Genomic DNA, 14,055 nt, shown 5'->3' with positions numbered 1-14,055 from the left:
CTGGCTGCTTGGAGGGACTCGAGCGTCTCTGTATGGATAGATAGCCCAGAGGTGCACCAAGCATTCAAACGAATACTACATAGAAAGAAAGAAAACAAGTATTATCCACAGTACAAAGTTACAAATCTAAAATACCGGACATCGTTCAAAGTTCAATTACTACTGACTACTCATTAATTACAGTCCAAAGCGTTCATTCATTTGTTCATCGTTCAAGTCTTTTCTTCATCTCTCTTCTTAAAGGGTCGTACACGATAACGATAACGGTACATGATAGCAATGATCATCGTCGGTGCATTAGAAATCGTCCAAGCGTTATCAGTCGTTGTCCAAGCATTATCGAATTATCAGTCCGGCGTTAGGCGAGGTCGTTTTTGGAAGTCGACATCCTATAATCGAGACATACAAAAGGAAAAAGGATGAGCGAAGTTCTTCTCAGCGATGACACCCTTTCGAGTCAAAGAGGAAGGAAGGACGAACAAGTTGAAAGAAAAAGAAGTAACCACTCACCAAGTCTGACGTCAACAAAAGGCATCAAGGGCATCGAAGACTCGGACATCGAGCAGCGGACAGATTCGTTCACTGCGGATCCACCACCTCCCCATCTGATCCTCCCTCACCGGGGCCCGGACCAGGAACCACTTCTCCTTCTCCACCTGCCCCTCCTCCTTCTCCACCAGATTGGGAGGACCCAGAGTCGGAGCTGGGGGACGGCGCACTCTCGTCTCCGGTTTGAGTTCCCGAACCAGCTACAGGATCGTCGCTGCCAGTGCTCGCAAGTTCTCCCTCCTCGCTGGCCGTGGTCGGTCCGTCTTCCTCTGAATCTGGGTGGGCATGTCCGCCCTCGTCCTCCTCGAGGGGAATCGTAGGTCCGAATACGGGTCCACCCGCCATAGGCCTGCACACATGGTACGTCCACCTCGTCTCCTCCGAGAAAGGTTCGCAGCTGTGGAACGGCGGGCAAGCTACACCACACCCAATAAGTTCAACGTGCATTAGTTAGCATTATCCAGCCGAAAGGTATCGAAAAACGTGCAGTTAGAACGCACCATGAGTAAACACAGGCTTCCCAGGTCCCTCAGAATCAATACAGGGGCAATTAGGCCTAGTCTTTACGTCGCACACTTCGAAGAACTGGCAGAAGGGGTCGGTAGGTCCGCAGATGTAGTGCGTGCGTCGGCCGGGGGGTGAGCCGAACGGCGCTCCACGCGCTGAGGGTATCAAGCTTGCTACGAAGAGGAGGGCGACTCCGAGGCTGAGGCCGAGAGTGCGGAAGAACGTGGTAGAGCAAGTCGTGGAGGAGGTCGAGGAGGACATTGTTGTGGGTTGGATGGACGAGGGGCTGAAGATGGGTTAGGTTAGTGCGAGTAGAGAGGATGGAAAAAGGAAACGAACCAACTTAACGCAGGGGACAGCGCACCAAAACTTAGTACAAGCGAGAATCGGGGAAGGAGGGAGAAGGAAGCGGGAAGAGACGAGGTACGGGAGGAAGAAAAAGAAAGGGAGGAACCCCAACCCAAAAACCCGCCGCCACAAATCCCTCTGTATTTATATCCCTCCACACCACCGTGCTGGCACCCGCACACACAAAAAAGACTCGCCGACGTGTCAACTAGCGATCTGTTGGGGGGAATAAGAAGCACTCTTACGAGCGGACTTCGAAGCACCATCTACGTGCGAGCGGATTTCGAAGCACCTTTAGGAGCGGATTTCGAAGCTTTGACACCCGGGAAGACGGTTCTTTGATAATCTAAAGTACAACAACCTTTTTGGTGCGCCAGATGCCTCGTGCAATGCCCAGATGGCAGCGGGTTCAAGGTTCAAGGATCTAAACTTTTGATTTCCGAACGCCCCTTCTTCGCTTTGTATTATCATTTCAAAGGGAGAGAAAGAGAGTTCTAGTCCGAGTCTTGCAAGCTGATTCGATTCGGAAGGCGACAGGGTCGGGGTCGGGGGCGCGCGCATCGAAAATAAAAATAAAATCGACATCGGAGAAGTTGGATCAGAGTTTCCAGCCAGGTGCTGTCTAGTTCCGAAAGTGTGCAGGGAATTTGGGTGGTCATCTGGCATAGACATCAGACCCCAGGTAGAAACCGTTCTGCAATCCAGCATGGGAGAGGAGATATGTAACATAAACCCAGACTCTAGAGCGCCTGAATCTGCCAACGTTGAACGTATATCCACACGTCCGGATCCACAAGCACAAGAAACAGATGAATGATTCCATCTATCACCCGGATGCGAAAACGTTCAACAACAACAGGCCAGAGATTTTGAAAGACAGACGAGTTCGGGTTTTGACATGACACGTCTTGATTCCAGGACAGAGAGGTCGGTGACAAGAGGAGGAGAAAGATCGCAGGAAACTAGTAGCAATCGGCCGAGCAAGCTCAGGCTGCAGGCAGCAGCAGGCCTAGCTCGGGTTTTGGTCACTGGTGATGATGATATGATGAAAGTGTGACTCAGGGTCCTGTGATCACCTTTTTGAAGCGCGTCGCTTTAGGGCAGGCCTCCTCATCGCGCCTTGCAAGAAATACAATCGAAGACACACCCAACCCAACTGTTCAAATTTCGAAAGCATAGATACGCATATTAAAAAGACCTAAATACAAACTATAATACACTCAAAACACGGGTATAAAAAGCCGAGAATAATAAGAAAAATAACGAATCCAAAGTCCACATTCCTACTCGTACTCACGCCTCTGGAGTCTGAATCCACTACTCAGGCTACGACCCAGTCGAATCCACCTCCGATTCCTTATGCCCACTACCTCTCCGTCTCACAACATCCACAACAGACCCACTCGTATCCTGCGTCTGCGTCTGGTTCAAATTCAAATCACACACCTCCTCCGAGACTCGATTAAGTCCGTATGGCCCACCAGCAGGCCCACCGCCGCGCCTTCGAATAATATCTTTCTCCCCACATCCTCCTCCTACTCCTCCTCCGTGGCGCCCATTTGCATTATATCCGTCCACCTCCCCGTGCGAATGCGAATGCCCCCTCTCCCCATTCGAGAACGAAATCTTCGGGTCCGTCTTCGTCTCACTGAACCCCGGATTCGTGAATTCGATTTTGGTGGATGTTCCACGGTGGTACGACCCAGGCGGTCCGTCGGTCGAGGGACTCGTACTCCACGATCTGCCCGTGATAACTCTGAAGATGATCATCTGCGGACATAGCGCCTATTGGAAAAAAAAAGGTCGATAAAGCAGTTCAGTCAATGTTACACCCGACTTTCGAAACGAAAGAAAGCGAGAGAGAGAGAGAGAAACGCACATTAAGCGAAAACCAACACAACAACGCGACAGTCCTCGCAACCGTAACAGCACCATCACTCGACGGACTCGAGAGGGCCGCAAACATGATCCCCGCCAAACTCAACGGCAGCGCCGACTCGACCAAAATCGCCACAATGCCCACATACACGTGCAAATCCTGCGGCGAAAGGACAGTGGCGAGTTGCCTGCGAATGCGGAGGAGGCGGAAGGAGATGAGCGCGGTGACGACGCAGTTGACGGAGATGGAGAGGAAGATCCAGGCTTGCAGGGCTTTGCCGTATTGGCCGGGTCCTGCGGCGTGGTTTTGCGACCATTTTATGCGCAGGCCGATGGCGAGGAGGGAGACGGCTGGTGGTGGAGGGAGAGGGAGGAAAGGTTAGAGAGGGAGAGATGGGATGGGAAAGAGGGGAGCGCACCGCATGACCCGACGTACGCCAACGCCGGCAAGACGCACACCCACATCTTGTCACTCCAAATCTTAAAACACCTATACAACTACGGCACGACCATGAGCGCACACCAAAAACGTAGAGAAGAGAAAACGCACCAACAACCCATCCCCAATCCAATTACATATCCACAACCCAATACTCGTACTCAGCCTCCACCAAGTATATTCGTACTTGGGTTTTAGAACCCTCAAAGCTTGCGCCGGGGAGGTCGAGTTGATAAGGAGGTTGAACATTTCCAGCGCGTCGGCCACTTGGGAGAGCGTGAACAGAGTGAGGATGGTCCAGCTCCAGATGATGTACATCCGTCGGCCGCGCCGCATGTCTTTGGGCGTTTCGCGGTAGATGATGAAGCCAAAGGTGCACATTACGATTTGCATTCCTGGGGCGGTGTGCAGGGTGTAGGGCGGTGAAGGAAAGGGAAGGGTGAGACGAGCATAAGGAAGAGAGACGGAGAGATAAAACTCACCGATCACAGTAAAGCTCACCGGAATAATCGTATACAGCGCCGTCAACGCCATCCTCGCCGCCTTCTCCTCTTCAATAGTCGACGACATCCTGCCCTTCCTTCGTCCACTCTAGTAGATTCCTGTTCCAGTCGAGCACGAAACAGACCCTAAAGGCTAATTCCAATACCGTCGGAGAACTCGAAGAAGCCCTCCTCTCGCTCTGCCTGTCTGCCTGGGTGTATGTGACCTGTCCTGTCCTGCTGTCTGACCGTTCGTCCGTATGATATGTCGTTGGGCAATGCGGGGGAGAAGTCAAAGAAGCACCCACAACCACAACAAAAATCCCCACGTCCTCTATTGTATAAAACTCCCTTTCCCTCCCAAGAAAAAGAAGCAAATCGACACTTGATGATAAGATCCTTCGCCGAGCCCGTGTGAGTATAGTAGTGACCAAATATCAATATTCAATCCTGGTGAGTGACCAAATATTAATCCAGCGGGGATATATAGGATGATTGACCTACGTACTTCAGTTGTAAGTCAATCGAGATGTTATGCCGAGGTGCCTGTGAGGGCTATTAGTATGTAGTCGAAGCCTGATTCGAATTTTGAAGGTGGTATAATATGTAGGTCGAATTGACGCACTGATATACTGTATCTCGAAACACAGCCCTGTTCGAAGTTTGCGTTGGCGGATAAAGCTCGTCTCTTGGTATACTGAGTCTGTATGTCTCGCGTCTTGGCTTCTTGTCCAATGTAATAATAGTCGTAGAGTCGAAGAGATGGCTACCCCACTAGGTATTGATTGATATGTTCGTCGGTGGAGCCCACGCCAGCGAATCGAAGCGACCCTCTATGTCCGGAAGAAAACCCTCTATGCCCGCCTTTGATGAACTCGTCCTCAGGCCTCAGGCTCTATGAAGTTCGCCCTCTACCTCGCCCCGAGTCCTCTCTAGGTCCACTGGCACTCCTTGACACTTCTTTCTTTGACTGCCCACTCCTTGACACTTCTTTCTGTCCCCCCCTTCTCAACACTTCCGAGTCTATTCCTACTTCGTTTCTCCGACTTCGAACCTTCTTGACGCGGACCGTACCCCCAGATTCCAACCACTGAATAGACCAAAAGACAAAAATCTCGAAGGTGGAGTCGAAGTGGGTTTTTTGTCGAGTTGTAAGTACGAGCCTTCGAAGTGAGTGCTTCGTTGGGATTTGGTAGTCGTCTGCTGTTCTTCCTTGAGCTTGAACGCTAGACCTTGACTTGAAGATCGTAGGCCTGTAGTAAAGTCGAACGCGATTTCAGACTGACGGCCAATCGTCACTGGACTGTCGTAAGGAAATGTCACTGTCGTAAGGAAAAGGAAAGAAGGAAGCACGAGGAGGTACTCGGCACGTCCCTAAATTCCCTCCGGTGGTTTTAGCCGTCCCTCAGGCCCTGATACTGATCTCACCTACACCCATCTGGACTGCAGAGCGTGGGCGAGGGGGGCCGAAAGTCGGGCAGCTGCCAGTACGCAGCCTGAGTGAGGCAGCAGTCAGTCATGGTTCATGGTTGGTACAACAGTGCATGCGGGACGATGTGTACGAACCCAAGGAAATACCTGGCAGGATCATGACAACTGGAAGTCAGTCATCCACGGCCCAATCGCGAGCAGCATGACAAGCCCTTAACGGATCAAACACCTTCAAAGCGGAGATCCATGCAACCTGATCCGCTATCCGGCTTGAAGAGGAGTCTACTGTCTACCTTATTTCACAGCATAACCGCTTTTCTTCTTTCTTCCACAGCATGATAATCTCTTTCAGTTGTTCTTTCATGGATTCGACCACCATAGCCTTCGCCGATTCTGCGAACGCGACCTCATTTCATAGGTCTCCGAGATCCAGCCTCGGTCATTAGTAGGAAGGAGACGATGGGATTGGAAGTGAAAATGCCGCTCCGATAGGTGGGAGCCACTGAATGAAATGAATGTTGTATTCACCTTTTCTTCACTTTTGTTATCCAGTACATAACCTAGGGTCAACGAAATTGGCTTTGTCTTTGGCGCTGCGTGCACCTCTGGCACGACGCGCTCGACGCGTCAGAACACAATAATAGCCACCGCCCCCTATCTGTCCAACCTCTGATGACAGCGACCTAGATCGAAGAGCTTGAATTGACATGGACGGGCTTTACCTTCCAGCTCCAGATTCTGTCCTCTTCTCTCTTTCCACCACTCATATACTTCTCCAAGTGGGTCCCATTCACGATGTCCAACGTGTTCATCCGTCGCCGTCCGGCGGCGCAATGCTCTCTGTAGTACGCGCATGGCTACGAAACACAAGCTGTCGGTAAACCACCTACCTACCTACCTCAATAAATAACCATACAAGGAGGTGTACGATTGGAGAGTTGGGATTGGGGCTCACTTGCAGAGCTTCGAAAGTTGGCTGAGCGTACAAACGTAGACAGTTGTGTACTCCATAAGGTCATGTCGAACGGCATTGGGAGTGGCCCTTTCGTCCTTAGAAGTACGAAGTTCGCCGCCTCCATGCTGGAGAAGACAATTAGCCACATATTACCAATACCCTACAGATCGAAAATTGTCTCGCACTGGCTCGAGGTCCGAGGTCCGATGGATTCATCCCTCGAGCACGCTCCAGCGTCTAAATGTCGACTGTCCGCTGAGCGCCTGTCGGGCGCTATTTGCCATTTGGTTCAGGTGGTCTTGTCAAACAGGTGCATCACTGGTTCCACACCTCGTACTTAGTTCGATTTCTTCAGCACCCTCTTCAATCGTTCAATACTAGAATGCTATGCCTCCTCAAAGACGCAGGTGGTCCAGCCTCTGATGGAGACCTCGAATACTTATGCATCGCGTGGAACCGAACACGATTTCAGGGATAAGGTATCCAATGTATCACATTTGAAGGACGTCCCGCTCGTAGTCACTCCGATGGAAGTAATCGAGCTCGAACGCGCGTTTAGACGGGAAAAGAACTCGGAGAAGCGAAAGCGCCGGGTCCAACGGGGCTTCTATTCTATCCAGTCACCAATTAAACGATGACATGCTATCGATGGCGCGATTTTGGAATGTGATAGGGATTTCCCGTATGTGAATGCATCTATATCGAGTGTAATCTCGTCTCCTGACTCCCAGTGATTCCTGAATCCCCATTCATCCCTCAGATCATATCACGAGTGCACGGTCCTTTCGAAGGTATAAAAACCACCCAGGGATGCACCGATCGTCATCAGCCCTCCGTATTACCACTTCACTTTCCGCACCTTTCCAGAACCACCATCCAACCATGTCTATCCCATCCGGAACATATGAGATCACCTCCAAGGAGAATGATCTCCACGTCGGCCGTCCACTCGCGGAGGATCGCTCGTTGCTCCCAAAGCGCATCGTTGTCTTGCCTAAAGATGGTAGCAACTCTGACATCTGTGTGCGTGCCTCCCTCTCTACGCTATTATATGCGCCCTCTCTTTCTTTCGTGATTCCTAATGCTTTTTTTTTTCCATAGTGGGTCGTTGAGAAAACCGATGGGGATACATACATCCTCAAGTCCAGGGGCAGTCCAGTCGCGCCCCTGGATGGGAAGCTCGTGGCCGATCTCTTGGGCGAGTTGCAGGATAACAAGTGGACAATCACCGCCCAGCCTCAGCATGGAGAGAACGTCTTCACGTACGTACTTTTGCTCGTCTATTGATAACTATCTCGAAACTCTATACTCGTCTAATCTAATCTGTACTACCTAGGGTCGAGAATGCCAGCAACACCGAGGAGGGCTGGGTCGTCCCTCAGGATGCCGAGGAGTTGTCGCAAGTTGAAGTCAGGCCCTTGATTGCGACGAGGAGTCTTCCCCCTCTGTACCCTCCTTCGGAGCTCTTCGTCTTCAAGCAGGTTTAAACTGATTAGGACTAATTGTCGGAATGCAATACCCCGAGGATGACTGAACGTCTCAAAGAAAGCTTGTATCGTGAATGTAGCCCATTTTTTGTAAATCAAATGTCCCACCTTCGAGTTTATTCAACAGTCCCAGATGTTTGTGACCTCAGGAAATGCAGCTTAGAGGTATCATTTTCGAAGTTCGCCGCCTCCATGTTGGAACCGCGTTCGCATAACGTCTGATTTTGGGCCTCAGCGCTCAGCGTCTAAAACGTCGACTGTCGGCTGCCAGTGAGCGCCCGTCAAGCTGTTTGTTTGGTTCAGGTGGCGTTGTCAAACACGGTGCATCAGTTCGGAGATCGCGGACATGGATCCTTTGAACAAACTTATCACTGACCAGAACGTCGCGCCTCCACGGCCCAAAGCCACACGCCCTTCAGCATTTCAAAGGGAAATAGGATAAGAAGGTGAGTCACTGTGCGATATCATGCCGCTTCTGGTCGCTCACACCATTGCCCACGAAGAACATATCATGACTTTCTTCGCCCGGAAGCGCTTCAAAGGCAATCTATCCGTGAAACCCCCGTACGACGACGAACGCAAATTTGCCAAGGTCCATAGTCCAATGGTCTCGGTTTAACCCCCGTTTGACCATCCTATAGCTCCTGGAACTCGTCAAAGAAGGCTCACTACCTGCTCACGATGCGCTTATCGACTTTTGGCCCAAGACTCCCGACAAAATGGTTCGCGCAGTTGAAGCTTTGCTCCCCAATCTCAGGGTTCCAATACCAGAAGAGGGTAGGGAGAGCGAGGTTCCGGGCAGGAAGCTGACGACTGAGGTCCAGGACGTCGTTTATCGAGCCGCCTCTTGCCTTGACGGGTTCTACCTCTTGAGAGCACCGCACCACCAGCTCAACAGGGACATTGTCGCCAAAGCTGTGAATCTTTATAGGACGAACCTGGACATCATCAGCGCATGGATAATGTACCTCACCTTCGACAATACCAAGCTGCTCGCCCGGGACACGACGCCTATGTCGCTCGGTGGACTCCTCTCTTCCTGGATAACGCTCGACAACAGACTGGACGCTGCCATTCTCGCGTCTCCCGTTGTACTGGACTTGATGGTCCACCTCTCCACCTCTGAGCATGTCAAACTCCACCCTCCAACCGTCCAAGCAAAATTCCGCATGCGAGACGCGATGATCTTCTTGAAGCTGTTGACCATCTTCCTCGAGGACACCCAAGGTCGGACCACCCTCCTCGCCGAAATTTCGGCTCGACCTCGCTCCGCCGTCGACCGGTTCACGCGCAGGATCGGGTACTGCATCGACGTCCTACAGCATTTCGTCGATTCTTCGAGGCCAGCAGAGGTGACGTCCTCGGAGAAAGACATGGTACAAAACATCCTCATCCTCCTCGAGATCAACATCGAGTTTCTTTCCTCAGACCAGCGGTTCAACCACCTCCTGCAGAAGAACTGCCAATACATCCTCAAGTACTTCGTCCTCCACAAAGGGTTGCTCGCGAAATCCCTGTTTGATACGGAAACGGTTTTTGGGTCGTCGACGGTGGTGTTGACGTGGGCGTCGCGTCACCGGACGCAGGCTATCCCCATCATCCTGGAACTCTTGAAAACGGGTGGTATACTCGAATATCTCGCTTCGTTCTTTGCGTTCCAGAAGGCGGCCAATGCGCGAGGTCCGTTAGAGCTCCTCTTTTGGTACGTGGGCTCCAGAAGGGTGCAGAAGGCGTTGGAAGCGGCGATCGATGGGTTACCCGCGAGGATCCAGAATAGGCTGAACAATCCCAGCCTTGTCGAACACCGCATATGGAACTATCTGGAGAGGATACATACCCGCTTCGCCGATTTCGAGGTGTTCGAGGACCCTGTGAATAAGGTGTTCTGTTTTAATGTGCAGGTGCGATTTTTCTCCGAGTTGCTCGCGCTTGGTGGGGTGTCATGTACTGTATGCTGATCGTTTGACTACTGGATGCAGCATGCGTCGCGGAAGGGAATCGTCGCTGCCACTGGACCCATGAAGGCGTGCTCGGGGTGTCATACCGTCACCTACTGCTCCACTGACTGCCAAGCCGAGGACTGGAAGAACATACACCGTTTTGAATGCGCGAAGCTAAACGGCGAACGCAAGGGTACGTGCATACATTACACTGGATCCCTTCATCCGTTTATTTTATCACCCCCTCCAGTCGCTGCGGAAGAGGATGTGTACATCCCACACGGCCTACGATTCCACTACCTCCCCGTTGCAAAGCGGTGGTTACACGAAGCGGGACACGTACCTACTCTCTTGGCCGACGAAAGGCAATTCGCAAGTCGTATTAGGCTGGGAAAGACGTCGTCCAGCACCAACCATCCGAGGACGTCGTCCAACTCTAAGTTTGATGACGTCCCCGTACACCTCCTCGAATCCCTCGCGCGCGACTTTAGATTCGGAGAAGTGAGCCGTGTCGTTTCGGCCTCCGAGTACATCAAGATGATGGAGAAGGGGAACGACAAGGCGCACGAGGCGATGGATTATTTTTGGAGTCGGGAGAGGTTTGAGAGGGTTGTTGAGGAGGTTCGGAGGAGTCGGGGGATGGAACTTGACCTTGGGGGTGATGATAGTCAGGAGTTGAGGGGTGATGGTAGTCGGGGTCGGGAGTTGACGATGACAAGGGAGTTGACGATGAGAAGGAATTCGAAACACGACCACCCATTATCCCTCCTGGCCTTTGCGGCGCCGTATGGGAGTGTGATCGTGCATATTCTGTTTATGGCCCCGCTTGGTGTTTTGGGCCCCGGGAGTGCGATCCCGTTGTGGGTTGGGATGGTTCAGCTTGAGTGAGTATCATTGGCCTTTATTTTTGTTTTATGGTTTAGAGGTTGTGGCATCGCTGACGGAGTTTTGCTGTTTGTAGGTATATTAAGGCGAAGGGACTGAATTTGGGTGGGTAGAATGGTGGAATGGGAGGAGATGGGTTCCTGCAGGGATCCCTCAGATTGAAGGGGGCTACGAATATACTTCAGGTTACCTTCAGTCCGATGTGATGAGTGGAACGGAAAGAAGGGCTCGGGCACTTAGGGTAAGAACCGCGTCGGGACTCGGATGAAAGCAACACGAATTTCCCCGTGCATGATACAGTTACATTGTCGTCATCCCCATCCCTTCTCTGGACAGGTGTCAAATCGTCAATCTCCAGGTCAATGCGCTTCAAACGGAGATCGTCATTCCGCCTAGTTCTGTTGGACTGGACGTGCATTCTGAGAAACTGGGAACCGGTAGCTATCCCCTCGATCCAGATAAACGACTTTGTCGCTCAACCCAGCCTTCTCCATGGCGTTTTTGAAATCCTCCAGCGGGCTCTTGAAGACGTCGTAGTCGCTTTGTGAGATGAGGTTTAGGGACCATTCCTCGTACGACAAGTTCAACGGGCAGTGCAACTCACTCGAAGTGGATTGGAATGGTAACGTCGGGGTTTATCATTTGAACGAGCTGAAGACCTTGTGTAGCGTCCATCGTCACCATCATCAAGGGCAAGTTGGCGCTTGGAATCGAGGTACCGCCTACGGTCATCAGTATCAACGGAATATCCGAGTAGGTAGGTAGAACCTACCGAGATGAACGAGCATCAAGTCAATCTTCTGGTCCTTATACCTCTCCGGAATTTCCTTCAGCTCGTCGACCAACAGGGTATCGCCGCTGATATAAATGCGGTACCCGCAAAAAAAGTTGGCTTCGTGAGCCACAGCGGGGCCGGAGGCGTACCCGAGTTCCACCATCCATCCGTTGGTAGGCGGGACCATTCCCAACAACTCGTTTGCGGCTGAAAGGATGTGCGCTGGACCGGGAGGTACGTGTTTTCCTGGCATTCCGGTAACCTTGATCAATGGTTGTTTCGCACCGGAGGCGGCGGACTGGTTCTTGAAGTCGATGAAGAGGGATTCGAAGAAGTCGAGGGAGTAGACGGAGGTGAAGGCTTCGCCCCCGGGTTTGGCTTCTGCCAGGTGGTGGTGGGCGTGAGGGGTGGTGATGATAGGTAGGTCTCGTCTCAACGAGTCTTCGACGAGTCGGTCGAAGTGGTCCCTACAGAGGATCAAGTCAGCATAGGCTCTACGTTGAGAAGAGAGGCGCACGCACTCGTGGTAGTGGCTCAGAAGGACAGCGTCGACGCGAGGAAGCTCGTGCAGGTCGACGGCTGGGTTTTTCACCCTGGTGGCCGTGACTCCAGGGCCGAGATGGACGTGGTCGCCAGCGTGCAGGAAGTTCGGGTCGGTCATGATTCGGATACCCTGCCATTCGAGAAGAACAGTCGCATTCCCAATAAAGTAGATGCTTCCATCTGTCTTTTCACCGGTTGATACCTTCGTCGCCTTCGGTGGAGGGAGGGAAGTGGTGGGCTGGTTGCTAGAGTCGTCCCTGGTCGCTGGGCGCTCCTGTGTCGGGTCGAGGCTGAGGCGCTTCATGATTTTGGAGTATGGGGTGACGAGGAATAGATGAACGATGTAAGCACAAGGACGACTCCATGGTGTTTTCTATTGGAGGATGCGACGACGTCACTGGTGACTGTGGACTGCATCGTTTCGAACAGGGGTTGATCGCGGTCCGGTGGACTTCAAAAGTGATTCGGGGGTTCTTCGAACACTGTCATCGGGTCTTAGTATATCTGCACGGTAGGGCTCGATGAATGGATTGAGTATGAATTGTGAGATATCTGGAGGGGAATCGCTTTTAGTGTTAGATTGGCAATGATGACCTGTTGGTGTATGTTCGGATCCCAGCTCATCATCACGAGAGCTCCTCTGCACGCAGTAGCCGGAAATCGTAAGGATTAATCGAGCGGCAGACTTGTGAACCTCAAAGGAAGATCTGAGAAGGATTCGTGCCTTTTGCCGACCTTCTGCCAGCGTCGCTGCAGGCTGCGATTCAACTCAGATTTCCTCAGTTCAATTCGGCATAACGTGCCGACATTGGGTTCAGAACTAGACCAGACTATGCAGCAGATCAGAGCCCATTCTTTACCGTTCTCTTCGAGTAACGTTAACGTGGCTGTCATTACCTTTGACGTCCGGCGTTTGTTAGTCGATAAACAATTGTAGGCCTACTGTGGGCTCCTTGAAGGCATAGACATAAATTGGACGGTGGGCCCTCCTTTTCCCCAATCTTTCCCTTCCAATCCCCTCCACGACAGGCCCCTCGGTATGGAGCGCATCAAAGACCTAACCGAGGGTATCGAGAACAGCGATATTCAAGCCCTGGTCAAAGCCATCAACGACGACCCATCCATCAGTATTCTGTTGCACCTCGCATCCGCTCTCGGTGAAGCATCTGTGCGAAACCCCTCGAAGATCGACCAGTACCTGGTGCTTATCTCCAAGCTATGCGACTCCCCCGATGTTTCAGAAATCAGCTACGAAGAAGAAGACGAAAGTACGGTCAGCGAGCCATTTGGCGAGATTTGTCCGCGGGAGATATGCGACGGCATTCAAGACAGACACTACAGCGACATCCAAGAGCATGGAATGGGCGCTCGGTCCAAGGCTATTAGCCTGGACAACGTCTTCCTATCTACGTCTCTCTTGTCAGGATGCTGGCTCAGGGATGGGATGTGTTACAGCAACATCCTTTTCGGGCACATCATCATTGGATTACAGTTTCCCGAAGCGAAGCATGAGGGGTACTTTGATCCCGAATTCTACGAGGTCCATGCCATCGCTTCATGCATCAACCTACTCGCCTCGGCGAGGAGGCTACTCGATATGCGAGTGGTGACAGAGCCAGAGTTGAGGCAGGGAATTGAAAGGGTAGCGCCATTCGTGCTCGATCCAACTGGAAAAAGAGTTCTGGAGGTACGTGGTTGCGTCCTAAGATGGCAAGGTTCTTTGAAGTTCTAATGTCCTTTTCAGGCATCCAGGCGACTCGCAAGCGAGGGGTTTCAGACGGCTTACTCGTCTCAGGCTATCTGCTCCCTACTTGACTGACGTTAATCACTTTTAGT

General features: G+C 51.9%; 7 protein-coding genes across 7 annotated transcripts; 3 read left to right on the top strand and 4 right to left on the bottom strand.

Annotated features, from left to right (window-relative positions):
• Positions 1-86: 86 nt before the first annotated feature.
• Positions 87-1,317, bottom strand: CC1G_03149 (hypothetical protein; the record flags this gene model as incomplete). Its single annotated transcript, XM_001840868.2, has 3 exons — positions 87-389; positions 511-965; positions 1,050-1,317. The coding sequence occupies 2 exons, from the start codon at positions 1,315-1,317 to the stop codon at positions 580-582; spliced, it is 654 nt and encodes a 217-aa protein (XP_001840920.1). The 3' UTR covers positions 87-389; positions 511-579.
• A 1,413-nt stretch (positions 1,318-2,730) lies between these two features.
• On the bottom strand, positions 2,731-4,291 carry CC1G_03147 (hypothetical protein; the record flags this gene model as incomplete). Its single annotated transcript, XM_001840866.2, has 4 exons — positions 2,731-3,189; positions 3,284-3,633; positions 3,702-3,780; positions 3,833-4,291. 4 exons carry the CDS (start codon positions 4,289-4,291, stop codon positions 2,731-2,733), a joined length of 1,347 nt encoding a protein of 448 aa, XP_001840918.2.
• Positions 4,292-5,098: 807 nt separating this feature from the next.
• CC1G_15092 (hypothetical protein) lies at positions 5,099-5,723 on the bottom strand (the record flags this gene model as incomplete). The annotated part of the gene is made up of 2 exons (XM_002910712.1): positions 5,099-5,456; positions 5,632-5,723. 2 exons carry the CDS (start codon positions 5,721-5,723, stop codon positions 5,099-5,101), a joined length of 450 nt encoding a protein of 149 aa, XP_002910758.1.
• Positions 5,724-7,426: 1,703 nt separating this feature from the next.
• Positions 7,427-8,202, top strand: CC1G_03146 (hypothetical protein). The gene is made up of 3 exons (XM_001840865.2): positions 7,427-7,612; positions 7,691-7,851; positions 7,926-8,202. Exons 1-3 carry the CDS (start codon positions 7,472-7,474, stop codon positions 8,074-8,076), a joined length of 453 nt encoding a protein of 150 aa, XP_001840917.1. The 5' UTR covers positions 7,427-7,471; the 3' UTR covers positions 8,077-8,202.
• A 340-nt stretch (positions 8,203-8,542) lies between these two features.
• CC1G_03145 (hypothetical protein) lies at positions 8,543-10,904 on the top strand (the record flags this gene model as incomplete). Its single annotated transcript, XM_001840864.2, has 4 exons — positions 8,543-8,668; positions 8,718-9,977; positions 10,056-10,209; positions 10,267-10,904. The coding sequence occupies 4 exons, from the start codon at positions 8,543-8,545 to the stop codon at positions 10,902-10,904; spliced, it is 2,178 nt and encodes a 725-aa protein (XP_001840916.2).
• Positions 10,905-11,293: 389 nt separating this feature from the next.
• On the bottom strand, positions 11,294-12,523 carry CC1G_03144 (hypothetical protein; the record flags this gene model as incomplete). The annotated part of the gene is made up of 4 exons (XM_001840863.1): positions 11,294-11,441; positions 11,506-11,623; positions 11,674-12,143; positions 12,198-12,523. The coding sequence occupies 4 exons, from the start codon at positions 12,521-12,523 to the stop codon at positions 11,294-11,296; spliced, it is 1,062 nt and encodes a 353-aa protein (XP_001840915.1).
• Positions 12,524-13,258: 735 nt separating this feature from the next.
• CC1G_03143 (hypothetical protein) lies at positions 13,259-14,038 on the top strand (the record flags this gene model as incomplete). The annotated part of the gene is made up of 2 exons (XM_001840862.1): positions 13,259-13,906; positions 13,964-14,038. 2 exons carry the CDS (start codon positions 13,259-13,261, stop codon positions 14,036-14,038), a joined length of 723 nt encoding a protein of 240 aa, XP_001840914.1.
• Positions 14,039-14,055: the final 17 nt, after the last annotated feature.

Source organism: Coprinopsis cinerea (assembly GCF_000182895.1).
Source record: "Coprinopsis cinerea okayama7#130 chromosome 8 map unlocalized cont3.8, whole genome shotgun sequence".
NCBI lineage: Eukaryota > Fungi > Basidiomycota > Agaricomycetes > Agaricales > Psathyrellaceae > Coprinopsis > Coprinopsis cinerea.
Note: the sequence above shows the minus strand (reverse complement) of the source record. Positions and strands in the feature narration are given on the sequence as shown.

Bases quoted from the DNA above. Each gene is read 5' to 3' on its own strand.
- CC1G_03146 (XM_001840865.2), top strand. From the start codon at position 7,472: ATGTCTATCCCATCCGGAACATATGAGATCACCTCCAAGGAGAATGAT. The intron at 7,613-7,690 runs GTGCGTGCCTCC...TTTTTTCCATAG, and splicing joins GTAGCAACTCTGACATCTGT to TGGGTCGTTGAGAAAACCGA. The intron at 7,852-7,925 runs GTACGTACTTTT...TGTACTACCTAG, and splicing joins CATGGAGAGAACGTCTTCAC to GGTCGAGAATGCCAGCAACA.